The sequence below is a fragment of the Balaenoptera ricei genome, chromosome 21 (genome assembly GCF_028023285.1).
Source record: "Balaenoptera ricei isolate mBalRic1 chromosome 21, mBalRic1.hap2, whole genome shotgun sequence".
In the NCBI taxonomy this organism is placed as follows: Eukaryota; Metazoa; Chordata; class Mammalia; order Artiodactyla; family Balaenopteridae; genus Balaenoptera; species Balaenoptera ricei.
Genome location: NC_082659.1, coordinates 11,020,869 through 11,033,870, shown reverse-complemented (window position 1 = coordinate 11,033,870; position 13,002 = coordinate 11,020,869). Strand labels below are relative to the sequence as shown.

The 13,002-nt window shown below is 47.7% G+C and overlaps 1 protein-coding gene across 10 annotated transcripts in view; it reads left to right on the top strand.

Moving 5' to 3' along the window:
• DLGAP2 (DLG associated protein 2) overlaps positions 1–13,002 on the top strand; it is a 726,244-nt gene that overhangs the window by 674,963 nt on the left and 38,279 nt on the right. For all 10 annotated transcript variants that reach the window (XM_059909837.1, XM_059909832.1, XM_059909834.1 and 7 more), the window contains one exon: positions 2,683–2,902. In XM_059909837.1, the coding sequence (XP_059765820.1) occupies positions 2,683–2,902 (220 nt within the window). The remainder of the gene's footprint in view (positions 1–2,682; positions 2,903–13,002) is intronic.

Sequence of the window (13,002 nt, the reverse complement as noted above, 5' to 3'; positions counted from 1 at the left end):
GTGCTTTTCTGCGTTTATAGTTCACAAAAGAAATCGGTTGCTTCAGCCCACACTGGTTATTTACCGCACTGGCTTAACGTCCTCCTGGGACATCTCCAGTGGACCTGAGCCTGTGGTTTGAGTTGCCAAGCAAAACACCCACTTTTCCAAATCTCCCTCAAGCTAGTGAACAAATCAGCTCTCAGAGAACAGGTCATTTCAGTTCCTGTCTAGACCAGTTTGAGATCCTTCTCAACTACTTGTTTGGGTGAAAAAAAAGTCCCCTTCATTTCTAGAACCTCACTGATCAGTTTTGTAGCTGGAAGCACTGTCCGAATGGTCCTCACGGAAACGTCCATCACTCGTTTGTGAAGTGCACGTGCAGGCTCGATAGTGTTTCTTCCCGATGGAGAAGCTCCTGGGCGCAGGCGGGTTTGCAGAAAGGGAGGGATCCACCGAAATCCTGCGTCCTGGAGCTGGTGGACGCCGGCACCATCACTCGGTTTCTGGCTTTTTCAGGTTGTCTAACGTGGATCTTTGACGTAAATGACATAAAACAATCTGAGACTTTTTGATATAATTCCACATAAGGGAAAACTTGGATTGAAAGGAATTTGTACTCCAGAAAATGTCATATTTCAAACCAGTGCGAGTGTTTCAGATGCGTTTCCCTCACTAGGCACCCAAGGCGATCATGGTGGGGTGTCATCATCTGTCTTTGCCCTGAATTTGTGTGTCTCTTTCCAACGTCAGACACCCTCAAACTATTCGGATGATGCAATCGCCCAGTAATTTTTCTCTGGTCTTTTCTGACTGAACAACCTGAAGATTCTCTTTCTTACCCTGGGCTTCGGGCCAGCAGTCCCACCTTTAAATCCCCCTCAGCACCTTCCTCCACGGGCTGTTCTCACTGGGATTTGTCCCGTGAAAGGAAAGGAGCCATTATTCTAGCTCCTGAATAATCTCAGGTAGAAGCAGGGGAGTCAGGTAAAGCATCTCAGGTAGAAGCAGGGGATTCAGGTAAAGCATCTCAGGTAGAAGCCGGGACCCATACCCAAGTCTGCAATTAGAGGTGGGCAGAAGGTGTCTTCCCTATTGAAGGGGAAATCTGATTCTTTTACCTGCTTTTACTCTGTGAACAATTAGAGAAAAGGGATTAATTTGGTGTTTAAAACAATACTTTTTTATTTACCTGTCAACATAACCGGGGGTGTTCAGGAAGTTGTGGGTGACATTTCAAGCAGTGGAATGAGTGACTGTTGGACGTGCTGGGCTGAGACGGTGACCAGGTCGTGGCAGCTGTAAGGATGCGGCGGGGAGGAGTGAGTGGGTGCTGGGGAGCAGAGGGGGTCAGAGGGCAGAGTCTCCTGCGCAGGGAGACCAGCCCAGGTTCCCGGGCCCCTCCGTGAGCCCCGTCTGTGGCCTCTGCCTGAGCCCTGACTCCACTCCTACCCTCCCATGCCCCCCAGAGCCTCAGCCCTCCCGTGTCAGGGTCACCGCAGGCATCCCCACACACGCTTCCATGTTAACATGTGCCCCCCGGGGGGTGGGCCCTAAGTACAGGAGCAGTGAGGGCAGGGCCGTTCATCCAAGTCCCCTCCAACCACGGGGCAAACACCAGCCCCCCCGGCCCACCCCTGCCTCTGCCCACAAGCCCTGGGCCTGGGAGCAGCTGCACGTCACCTGCCCAACTGGGGCTTTTTGTTCTTAAAATTCCCATCCCTCCCCCACCCCGTGCTCTTTAACCTTGCCTTAGTGCTCTATGTCACTTGATTGGGTTTCCATTTAAAACCTCTAGAGTTGGCTCCTGGGAAACACACGAGCGTTACCACCTAGAAACCTCAGAAGGCATGTCCCGCCATCAACTGCACACACGGAGGCCCTCAGCTCACCCGACGGTCAGGCCCCTGCGTGCACATCTCCTACGACCCCTGCACTAGCCAAAGCCTGATCATTTCTTTTTTAAATACAGTTGGAACATTTAGGTTCCCACGGTGACTCTCTACTTGGAAATTAAATCTCAGGCATGAAAATCATGTCTTTACCTGCGGAACCATCAAACAAAGCGCAGGCACTACCACCCCAGACTGAAGGAGGGAAACAGCGTCGCCGGAGTTTAGGTGATACCCATGCTGGGTGCACACGGCAGTACCGTCCCGGACACGGGCCTGTGCTGCTCTCCTGGGACAAGGACGTGAGCGCGTTGCCGCGCTGGGCGCTAGTTTCCAGGACGCTGAGCGGACGCAGAGTGAGATCAGCTCGAGCCGTTTCCATGAGTCTCGCGGGTACAGCCTCCACGCCTGGGGTTGTCTGAGCTGTAAACAGCCCAGGACGCGAAGGCATCACCTGGAAACGGAGGAAGAGGGAAGACTAATATTCTGAACAGCGTGCGAAACTCTTAAGCTCCCCGTCTCTCTTGCACTGGTAATAACTGCCAGCCATCCTTTAAAGTTCTGCCTCGGGGTCCACAGGCTTTCAAGGACATCTTGGGAGTGGGCGGTTTTCCTTAGTGTTTTGTAAGAAATAACACAATAAGCTGTTTCCCAAGCGTAACGATTCCCAATGCTGATTTCAAATTAATTACGCTGAAAATGGAAGACGGTAAGTGAAGGTGGGGGTGACCTGTGCTCTCTTTTCTTTTGCGACGTGGCCGTGATGACCTTGGCTGGGTCTCGCCGTCACCCGGGCTGTTGGTCGTTCCAGATGAGCGAGGCGGACATCAATGGGCAGCTCGAGTCGGTGTGCGAATCCGTCTTCAGTGAAGTGGAATCTCAGGCCATGGACGCCCTGGACCTCCCGGGAGGCTTCCGCACACGGAGTCACAGTTACCTCCGAGCCATTCAAGCTGGTTACTCCCAAGACGATGAACGTATCCCCATGGTGATTCCCTCTGATGTCAGCTCAACCACCAGACCCACGGCAGGTAAGGGACGCCCTCTGACCTTCCGGGGGCACGTACAGGCGTGCGCCACCTCTGTCCTGCAAGGAGTGGGTGTAAGTTACCCTCCAAATGTTTGGACACCTCCCAGTTACACTTGTGACACGGTCCTGTTTGCAATGGTGTTTTGAAACATTTCTTTCATAGATAACCTTTCTTCTTCTTAGGATGAAATCTGTTGGTTGTCAAGGTACTTTACAATACTCATGTAGAGTCTTCATAAAGTTTTATATAGGAAAATTTGGAAGGTGATTGTGTTTCAAATACCAAAGTTGAACAGATTGCAGGAAAACCTCAGCTGACGTGCGATGACTCCTAGGGTCCTTCAGCGCGGGTCCAGCCTGAGTCTCTGTGGCCTGGTGAGCAGATCCATAACCACGATTCAGTGCCGCAGAGCAAATCGATTGTTAATGTAAATTCACTCATCTTCTCGGGGCTGTGCGGTTCAAGGTCACAGTTTCCTTCAGTTCTTAGGGAAAACCACATCCACCCCTTTGAAAATTTACCACCTAAACTAAGAATCACTGCACTATGGTTATTTATACAACACAGTGAATAAGCATGGCCTGGGGACACCCCTAAAACAGCCAGCATCAAAGTCGCCGAGCCACATAGAAAGGCCAAGCCGAGCAGCCCAGGCACAAGCAGCGATGCGAAGAGTGTGAGATCTGGACCTGCGGTCGTGTGGGGTAGCGGGGAACAGGGACAGTTCTGGGAAGGACTGGAGAGAAGCTGGCTCATGGGACAGCACTGGGGACCAGAGTGGGGGAGGGCCCGTGTCACCACGCCATGGGCGGAGCTGGGTATGTCTGAAGCCAAGACAATGAGCGCGACTTTGGGGCGACTGCGTGTAATTACAAGTTGCAGGCCTCAGGCCGCTGCCGTAAACTTCTGCTGTCCCACACAGCACCTGTAGGTGGAACACAAGGCGAACCAGATTCAAACCCACTCCGTCATCCCTCTAAGACCTTGGGCAGGTTAGCGTTTCAGATTCTCGGTTCTCCGTGGTGTCCAAGAGAAGTGGTAGCTCTGAGTAACTGATAGGTCAGCCTGAGGATTAGTGCCCAGAGCGCTGTGGGCCTCGGTGATCTTTTTATGTTGTCCTGTGGCCCAGGGTGGAGGTGGTGATGCCCTCCGACAGCTGAGCCCGGGGCCTCCCGAAGAAACGCCAGGGGTCACCGTGGGCGCTGTTCTGGAAGCCCGGCCCTGCGGGAGCCACGCGGGACTACAGGGGCGGCCGTCGGGGGCTTGCGGGTGGCGGGACCGCACCCCTTGGGGACCCTGTTGTCCGTGAAGTTGGGGACTGCCCCTCGTAGGGGTGGAAAAAAATGTGGAAAATGAGCAAACTTAGGGAAGTAACGAGCCTTACCGTCCTTGCAGTTTATAAAAACACAATTAAGGGGTAATTACTGATATAGTCACCAATATTCGCTGAGTGTCTCCTACGAGCAAGTGACAATTAAGCGCTCTCCTGGCCTTCAGAAATGCTTTGAAACAATAATTACCTAGTGGGAAATGACTTTATTGTTTATAGAGCTGTCATTCCAGGGAGACTAAAAGTAAAACAGGTTTCATAGAGATAATACAAGAACCAGTGCAGAACTCAGACTAAAATTCTAATTTATGTACATATCATTTTACCAAGTACATTTTTGTATTCCCAACATGTATGCACCAAAAAAAGCCCCAAAATGCTTCTCTTCAAAGTTTCTCCTGGATCTTGGCCTAGCTACGGAGTCACAGTTTCCTCCAGACTGTGGTAGAGCCAGAGAGCAGGCGTGCCTTCCAGAGTTAGGGAATGGTCTGGGAAATAAGAGGAGACATGGAAAACCTTAGGAGAAATATCGAGTTGCCTTGAAATAACTGAAATATCGAATTACAAGTTGCCTTTTTGAAGAAATGTAGGTGCAGATGAATCCTGAATTCCTCCCTTCCCCTGTTTTACTCTAAGCATTGTAAACTGAATATTTATATTTCGTTCCTAAATAGAATTGAGATGGCGTGCAACAGTAGTCTACTTAATAAGACTGCGAAAAATACCAAAGAAATGAGAAACCTCTGTCTGGAAAAACGTAGAAAAACAAAAGCATCCAACTGAGCAGGTGTAAATGCCCACTTTCTATTAAAGCTGAACCTCCAGTTAGATTCAGAGTCTCCTGTCAGAGAAGCAAAAACAGGGTTTCAATGATTTTGTGTTAAAATACTGCTTGGAAGATCATATAACATTTAATAGCTATCCTTGGTTGACGTGTGCGTATGTGTGGAGAGGGAGAGAGATTATTTTGACACATTGATTTTCTTTTATACTTCTAAAATTAGCTTTTGAAAATAATTCCCAAAAAAAGTTATTTTCAAAGACATTCCCGGTGATTATTTTGAAGAATAAGATTTATTTAAATGTTTCTTTTTGAGCTTGAAACATGAAAGTTGGTGTTCTTTTGTTGTCTCACCTATATGAATGCAAATATGTTATATTAATATTCTTCTAATAATAATTAAATATCAACCATATGCATGAAAGGCTTTAGAATATGTATTAGGCATTCTATTTTCTTTTTTCATTTTTTTATACAGCAGGTTCTTATTAGTTATCTATTTTATACATATTAGTGTATACATGTCAATCCCAATCTCCTAATTCATCCCACCACCACCATCCCCCTGCCACTTTCCCCCCTTGGTGTCCATGTGTTTGTTCTCTACATCTGTGTCTCTATTTCTGCCTTGCAAACCGGTTCATCTGTACCATCTTTCTAGATTCCACATATATGCGTTAATATATGATATTTATTTTTCTGTTTCTGACTTAGTTCACTCTGTATGACAGACTCTAGGTCCATCCACGTCTCTACAAATGACCCAATTTCGTTCCTTTTTATGGCTGAGTAATATTCCATTGTATATATGTACCACAACTTCTTTATCCATTCGTCTGTCGATGGACATTTAGGTTGCTTCCATGACCTGGCTATTGCAAATCATGCTGCAATGAACATTGGGGGCTCGTGTGTCTTTTTGAATTACGGTTTTCTCTGGGTATATGCCCAGTAGTGGGATTGCTGGGTCATATGGTTGCTCTATTTTTAGTTTTTTAAAGAACCTCCATACTGTCCTCCATAGTGGCTGTATCAATTTACATTCCCACCAACAGTGAAAGAGGGTTCCCTTTTCTCCACACCCTCTCCAGCATTTGCTGTTTGTAGATTTTCTGATGCTAGGCATTCTATTTTCAACATTGCCAGGTTCATGCTGCTAGTAAATGTTTTGCTTGTTTGGGGGGCTTGAGTTCACCTGTTTTTCCCTCAACCCTTCAAGGCCGTGGTGATTCAGCTGAAACAGACGCTTGCAATCTAATCTCCAGGGAGCTGAAATAGGACCAGAATCCTCCGCTCAGCCCTGGGACCTGCAACCGTGGGCGTATCTCCATCCCACTCTTTCTCTTGTTACGAAAAAACCCACTTGCTGATTAGGGTCCTCTCGCTAAATGAAGTGGCTTTGAACATATCTACTTTCATTTCACACATGGTTTCTTTCTCATCTGTGAAATGATTTATCAGATAGATTTACTTGTCTAAATATGCATTTCACCCGATTTTCCTAGGGAGAGAAGGTTATTGATATCATGGAGGAAAACTCTATAAAATTAGATTATACTGATTTTTCTCTGGGTCAAAAATTGTCTCAACATATGTCAGAACTGATTCCAGAAGTCATTACAAGGAAGGGAAAATCCATACAAAGCACGACAGAGGAAACAGCCATAAACCTTGTTTTATTTGGTTGTTTATGTTTCTATAGTACCTTGTCCCTGAAGCATACATCATGATTTCCAGTTCCCAAGACAGCCTCCACCGTGTGCAGTCTGGCACCTTCCTAAGCTCTGGCCACGTGACTCCAGCCTGTTCCCCCATGACGTCCCCTCCAACTCCCACCCTCCTTCCTTCCTCGAGCCAGGACCCTTGGGGATTCCGTGGGGCCATCACGATAGCAGGAGTGATCAGTCACTACAAGAAATGACTGCTTAACTTGTGGAGAAGTGAACCAGTCAGATTTAACATTTAACATCCTACACCCTGAATAATCAGTGATTCAATGAACGAATTCATGCTTGCATAAAGAAACGGATGGATGAATGAATCATTCAGCTAGATTTTAGGATCCTGCAGAGATACGAGCGCTGTGGGGCCGACCCCTCAGGCCTCCCTGGCAGCCCGCCCTATGCACCTGCGTCACCCTCTTTGCTGCTCACCCGGCCGTGCTCACCTGGAGCTCTGCTTAGCCCTCCAGCTGGTCCCCTAAGTGCCTTCTCACCCACCCTCCACCCAACTTTCTGAAAATTCAGCCTGGTCCAGCACTGCCCACCTGGTACCCCCATGGTTTCGTGGTTTCCATGAGCCGAGGCGACAGTGTCTGCAGCCAGTGTGTGACCTGAATGACCCGGCCCGGCCCCCAGCTGCCCTCTCACCCCCTCCCCTGGCACTCACCCCTCCTGACAGTCTCTCACTTCTGGGCTTTGGCATATCCTATTTGCTGAGACCAGAATTTGCTTTTTCGGAATTTTTTTTTTTTTTTTGCCTAATTCTTAGCTATGCTTTCAGAGTCAACCCTTCCCTCAGACCTCTCATTCAGCTTTTTCTCTCGGATGTTTTTCTTTGGACGGTACCAACTCATGGTACCCACCGACTTCTTTATCAGATATTCAGTGTGACATGTGAGTGGATCACCTACAACTTAGCTGTGCAAGAAATAACACAGTAGTTTATTTTCTTTAAATCAGTTTAATACCAATTCTGAGTGTCCCACCCCTCCTGCCTGATACTCAGCCTTGGTCATTTTGGGGTGAACCCAGGGCATTACAAGGCCAGGACTCCCATGTGGCATCAAGGCATCTGGAGGCCCCCGTTCACGGACACCCGCTGCCCTAAGGTCTCCGTGTCCCTTTCCGCATGGCCTCAGGGTTCTTGGGCCTCCACTGCATGGTCAGGACTCAGCTGCTCAGAGACCCACAGGTTCTCCTCCTGCCGCCATTCTCTGCAGACCTCTGTTCTCTGGCCTCTCCCCGCTGACCCCTGGGCAACCTCTATTGAGTCTAGGTTTTTACCAAAGCAAGGCGAGGTTAACCTGGAGTTACCTTCCCCCAACAAAATCTTTGCAGAGAGGAACCCCAGAGCTGCTTGCAATGGGAAGGATTGTGGGAAAAAACATACAAATAATATCCTGAAGTTTTGTCCTGCAATGTAGGTCAAGTGCAGAGGTTTTCCCAGAATGGCAGCAACCCATGCCTGTTAATTACTCCTCAGATGATATCTGAGCACTTCTGAAAAGAGGTCCTTAGTGGCCCACTAATTGCAAAATCATTTCAGGTGATCCTTCCAATTTTGATTTTGATTCCCTGAAAAGGTAAGAATTATTCAGGCATATAAACTGAATTTGAGGGAACTGCCTTTCTCTAACATTGAGGATGTCCAAAAGCCAAATACACATAGCTCAAAATATTTTTTAAGTGAGGAAAAAATTCCACCACTAACTTCCTTTTGCCTTTACAAAGGTACTGGAGCTATTCAAAACTCAACCTTATAGTTAGTGCTGGCTGGTTATCATTTATTTTCAGTAGAGGTATGAGGCCAAAACAGAATTTGTTTAGGCCATTTTAACATTCTCAAGTTTGGAGGAAGAGATTGAATGAGGTTGCGATTAATCTTTCAACCCCTTTTCAGAAGCCAAAAAAAGTAGAGTGCTACACACATATACCTAGTGGACTTGGTTTATGGTTTTAGGGATTTGGGCTATATCTGCCTGGATCCTTTCAAATGACAGATAGGTGGCAGTGAAACATAGTAAGGAAATAGTTCTATAGACCATAGGAAACACATATTCATATGCGTAAAGCATTCCTTTATAAAATAATTAATTACATTGGATTTATTTCATCCTAACATAGCCACTAAGAGGCGGAGCCATGCTGTGCTTTTGAAACTCAAATAATGGGAGAGCTTTGAAATTCCCAGTGGATTTATCCTAAAGAACATTTATACTTCTGTTTATCCATTTATTACTTTTTGGAAGCCAAGAAGGAGAGGGATAAGGAAGAATGAACTGATTGATCGTATCCAGTGTTACCATGAGTGTAAGAAATAAGAAAGAAAAGGTTCGCCAGCTAAGGAACAGTGCTCGTTTCTGGTATGAACAGGTGTAGGTCCGCTGAATTCCTGGAGAAAAACCCATACGGCAAATATGGGGCAAGGCCACCTTTCCAGTTCTTTAAATTGTCTGTGTGTGCTGTGATCGCTTTCTCTAATGGACAGTTGGTGTTTTCTTTATCGGTTTATGGGTTTATAGCAGGTCTTTCTTGAACTGCCATTTTGATCAGTCACACAATCAACGGAATCAAATCCACAGATTTTTATTTTGTGTCTGATGTCTCTAAAATACTAAAGAGATGCTTCATGAAATGAAGGGAAACAGAATTTGAAATAGATTTAGAAGCTCTGGACACATCTGCAAATAGATAATCACCATGCTCAAATTTTCTCTGCTAATACTTGGTAGTTAACATTTGATCCCTTCTACTTATTAATGGTGAATTATTACAAAGTGGTCTATGATTCATGAAATGCTCAAAGTTCTCTTCTCTTCCAAATATTTACGGCATGAACTTTGATCTTAGATCTTAACTGTGGGACAGAGAAGTCTCCTCCCACACACTCTTTCCTGAAGACTGAGGCTTAGTTGTCACTGTGAGGGAATTTTCTAAAAGGCTTGTACTAGGTGGCAGATGGTGCCAAAAGGAAATGAGTTCCTTTGCGCTTGGGGTTACTGAAGAGGCAGATGCTGTGTGCTTCTCAAAGGATGCTCAGAGTCTACATCTGCATCCCTTGTATGTAGATGACAGGAGCGTGGGGACAGAGTCTTTGAAGCAGAGATACTGGGGAAAGGACAGATACAGGCTCCATTACTATTGCTCCAAATCTAGGTCTCCATACCCATTTCCACCAAGAAAATCCCCACTCAGCATAATTATGGCATCACACGGAAAGTATCTGGGGAGTAGCGCTAACAAAGAAACCCATTCACTCTCTCAAACCTACCACCCAAGGTCCAAGTGCTGAAGCTAATAGGATTGACATGCGTCCTGCGTGGCTGAAACGGGGAACCCGCTACGTTCCATGTGCCGTGTGTTCAGTGGGCAGCCCTGAGGCTGGCAGAAATGAGCGAGACCTGTCACAGCAGCGGGAAGGTCCCCTGGGAGTCCAGGATCCTCAGCGTCAAGCCGAGAGCGGCTTCCAGCTCAGCTCAGCTCAGCTCTTGATCAGCGACCCCAGCTGCCCTGGTCCTCAGTCAGGCGTCAGCTCCATCGTCAGGGAGACCCAAAACCCCAGGGTGCCCAGAGGGTGGAGGCCACAGAGGCAGCTGTGGGTCACTGGCCCTCCATCCCTCCCGAGGATGGTCTGCGTGGCCCTTCGGCTCCTGCCTGCGGTGCTCGGCCACCAGCCACCTCACACGCAGCCCTGATGTCTTTGTTCACTGCGCGAATCCGCACAACCACCCAGGGCAGGTGGAGGCTTCTCCCCACTGAGAGTCAAGTAACGCGGGAAAATGCCTGATTGACGGGGCACCTGCCAGGCTGCAGGAAAGCTTCTGTTTCTAGTCTCAGTCTGGATCTGTGCTCATCAGAAGCAAATATGAAAGGTTAGGGAGAAGAAAGATGGATACTGTCCTGCAGGTGTGGACGCCCACGGCAAGCCCCGCCCACCGTCCTGCAGGTGTGGACGCCCACGGCAAGCCCCGCCCACCGTCCTGCAGGTGTGGATGCCCACGGCAAGCCCCGCCCACCGTCCTGCAGGTGTGGACGCCCACGGCAAGCCCCGCCCACACTCCAGGCACTTAGAGGCCCTGCCTGTGGCTGGAGATCAGGGAGTTCCTTTTCTGAAGCCCCATTTGAATGATTCCTCTTTTCCCTTCAGTTAAGTTGGCTTTTTTTCTAGTCATACACTCATTAACATGCAGGTGTGGAATTTAGAGCTGCTTGTGTTTCTTTCTCTCTCTCCTTTAAGAAAATAATTCCTTGAACCTGGTGCTAACTGAATATTAAACTAGACCCCAGGTTTAGGCAGAAAAGTCAATTGGGTTTTATACACATCGTGGTACTTTTCACAAACACGTCATGAAGTTGCACTTGGAGTCTGTCAGCTAGAGCGTCCTTTGGGTTTTAATGAAGCGTCTGGCTCAGCGTCTCCTCTCCCGGGACAAAAGAACAGGAAAGCAGGGATTTCCTCACCGTTGGGTCCCCAGGGCCTGGAATGTGCTAAACATTGAAGAAATACTTGCTGAGTTTTTAATGACAACAATGAACAAACGGGTTAATTAGTAAAGGATGTTTTTCTCTCTGAGCCGCCCTCAGGTGGTAGCACTGTTCCCAGTGCAGGTGGTTTTCACTCTGTGATTGACGTTATGAGTTTAGAGCTGAGAGTAAAACTTTTCATGTGACGTTGACAACACACTGCAGTCACCAGCAGACATCCAGGGACGCATCGATCAGCAAACCAGTCCTTTGTGGGGACTCATTTAGGGCCTCTTTGTGCTTCATTACAGACTCTGCGTCGTCTGTTTTCTAGCTCCAGGTGTCAGGGTCAGGTTTTCTTTTTAATAAAGAATATCGTGGGAGGTGGAGCCCAGGAATGGCAGACAGCTGGCAGACCGACACGTTGCCAGCAGTTTCTGAAAAGCAGAGTAAATGGCCACTTTGGTCCATGTCTCATCTCCTCCCTGTTTTATCTCAAGGCCGCGCTCGGGGATGACTCACTATTCAGTCTCTGTGCCAACCTCTTCTCTCAATGCACCCTCTCCTGCAGGCCAGCGAGGGACATGATCTCCTGGAGATTGGAGGCTGCAGTGAGCCCTTCACGCTGTTAGAGGCCCCTGGTTTTCAGGGTCCCATTATTAATGAGGGAATTCAGAGCAGATACAGTTCCATGGCCAGGACGAAGCAGGAGTTTACAGACACGTTGTGTTTGCACCGTATTTGTCCTTGTGCTGGGTCGGCGAGCTTTGTTAGGGAGTAGGAGCCATCCCTTTGCAGAAGGTGGAGCGGGGCCTGGAGACCCATGGCCGCTTACGGCGGTGCCAGAATAGGGCCAGGGTCTCACTGCGTCCAGGCAGAGCCACTACACCCCATCCCACGCCCCTAGTGGCCACCAGCATCCTGGCCACACGACCTGTTCGTGCTCAAACTGTTAGTAGTTACTGATTCAAGCAGGCTCAGAAAGGTCACCGGGAAGCCCCCGGCCGGGAGCTCTGATTTATTGGCACAGCTGACTGCTTGATCTCAACACGGCACACACAGAAGATGCCTCTGACGCTTGTCCTGTGTGTCAGGATCCATGACTGTGTATCTGTTTCTACTACAGTCACCTTGAGATTGTGACTATGTTGTCCGTATTAGAGGTCTGGGGGTCTTCCAACCTTCTTATGGAACTTTCCGGGAGAAGTAGACAATATTTAGGATGTATTCACTAGACGCTGAGCATCAATAGGTGTAAATAGCTCAGAAGTTATGGGTTGATTTTACCCTCGCAAATAGCATCAGCTTTATCATTTTATTTATTTTTTCATTGGAAGGTCATTTTCTTTCCCTGAGACAAGAGACAGTAGTGTAGTAACTCTGGATACTTTAATTCCAGTGGGTCACAGCTACATACTCCTTATTTGCCATGAGCAGACATGAAAATCGGTGATTTCGCCATCAAACAAAACCCCACCCAAGAATTACCCCCTCCCACATCTTGATGGTAAAAATACAGTTCTGGCACAACTTTAATGTAGACTTTATTCACGATTAAACATCCCAAGTGAAACAAAGAGCAGCCCACATATTGCTTGTGAGGACAGGACACTGCCATCCACTACTCGATCTGCAAATTCTCCACGAACAGATTGACCCAAGTCACTCAGTTGTGTCCCTGTGATTGGTCTGTCAGCTTTTCCACTGAAACAAATCATTCTTTTCAAAAATGTTTTTCATCTAAGTTTAAAGCCTCCCATTCTCAAAAGACGCGGGACACAGTTGTGTCACACTGGACACTTGA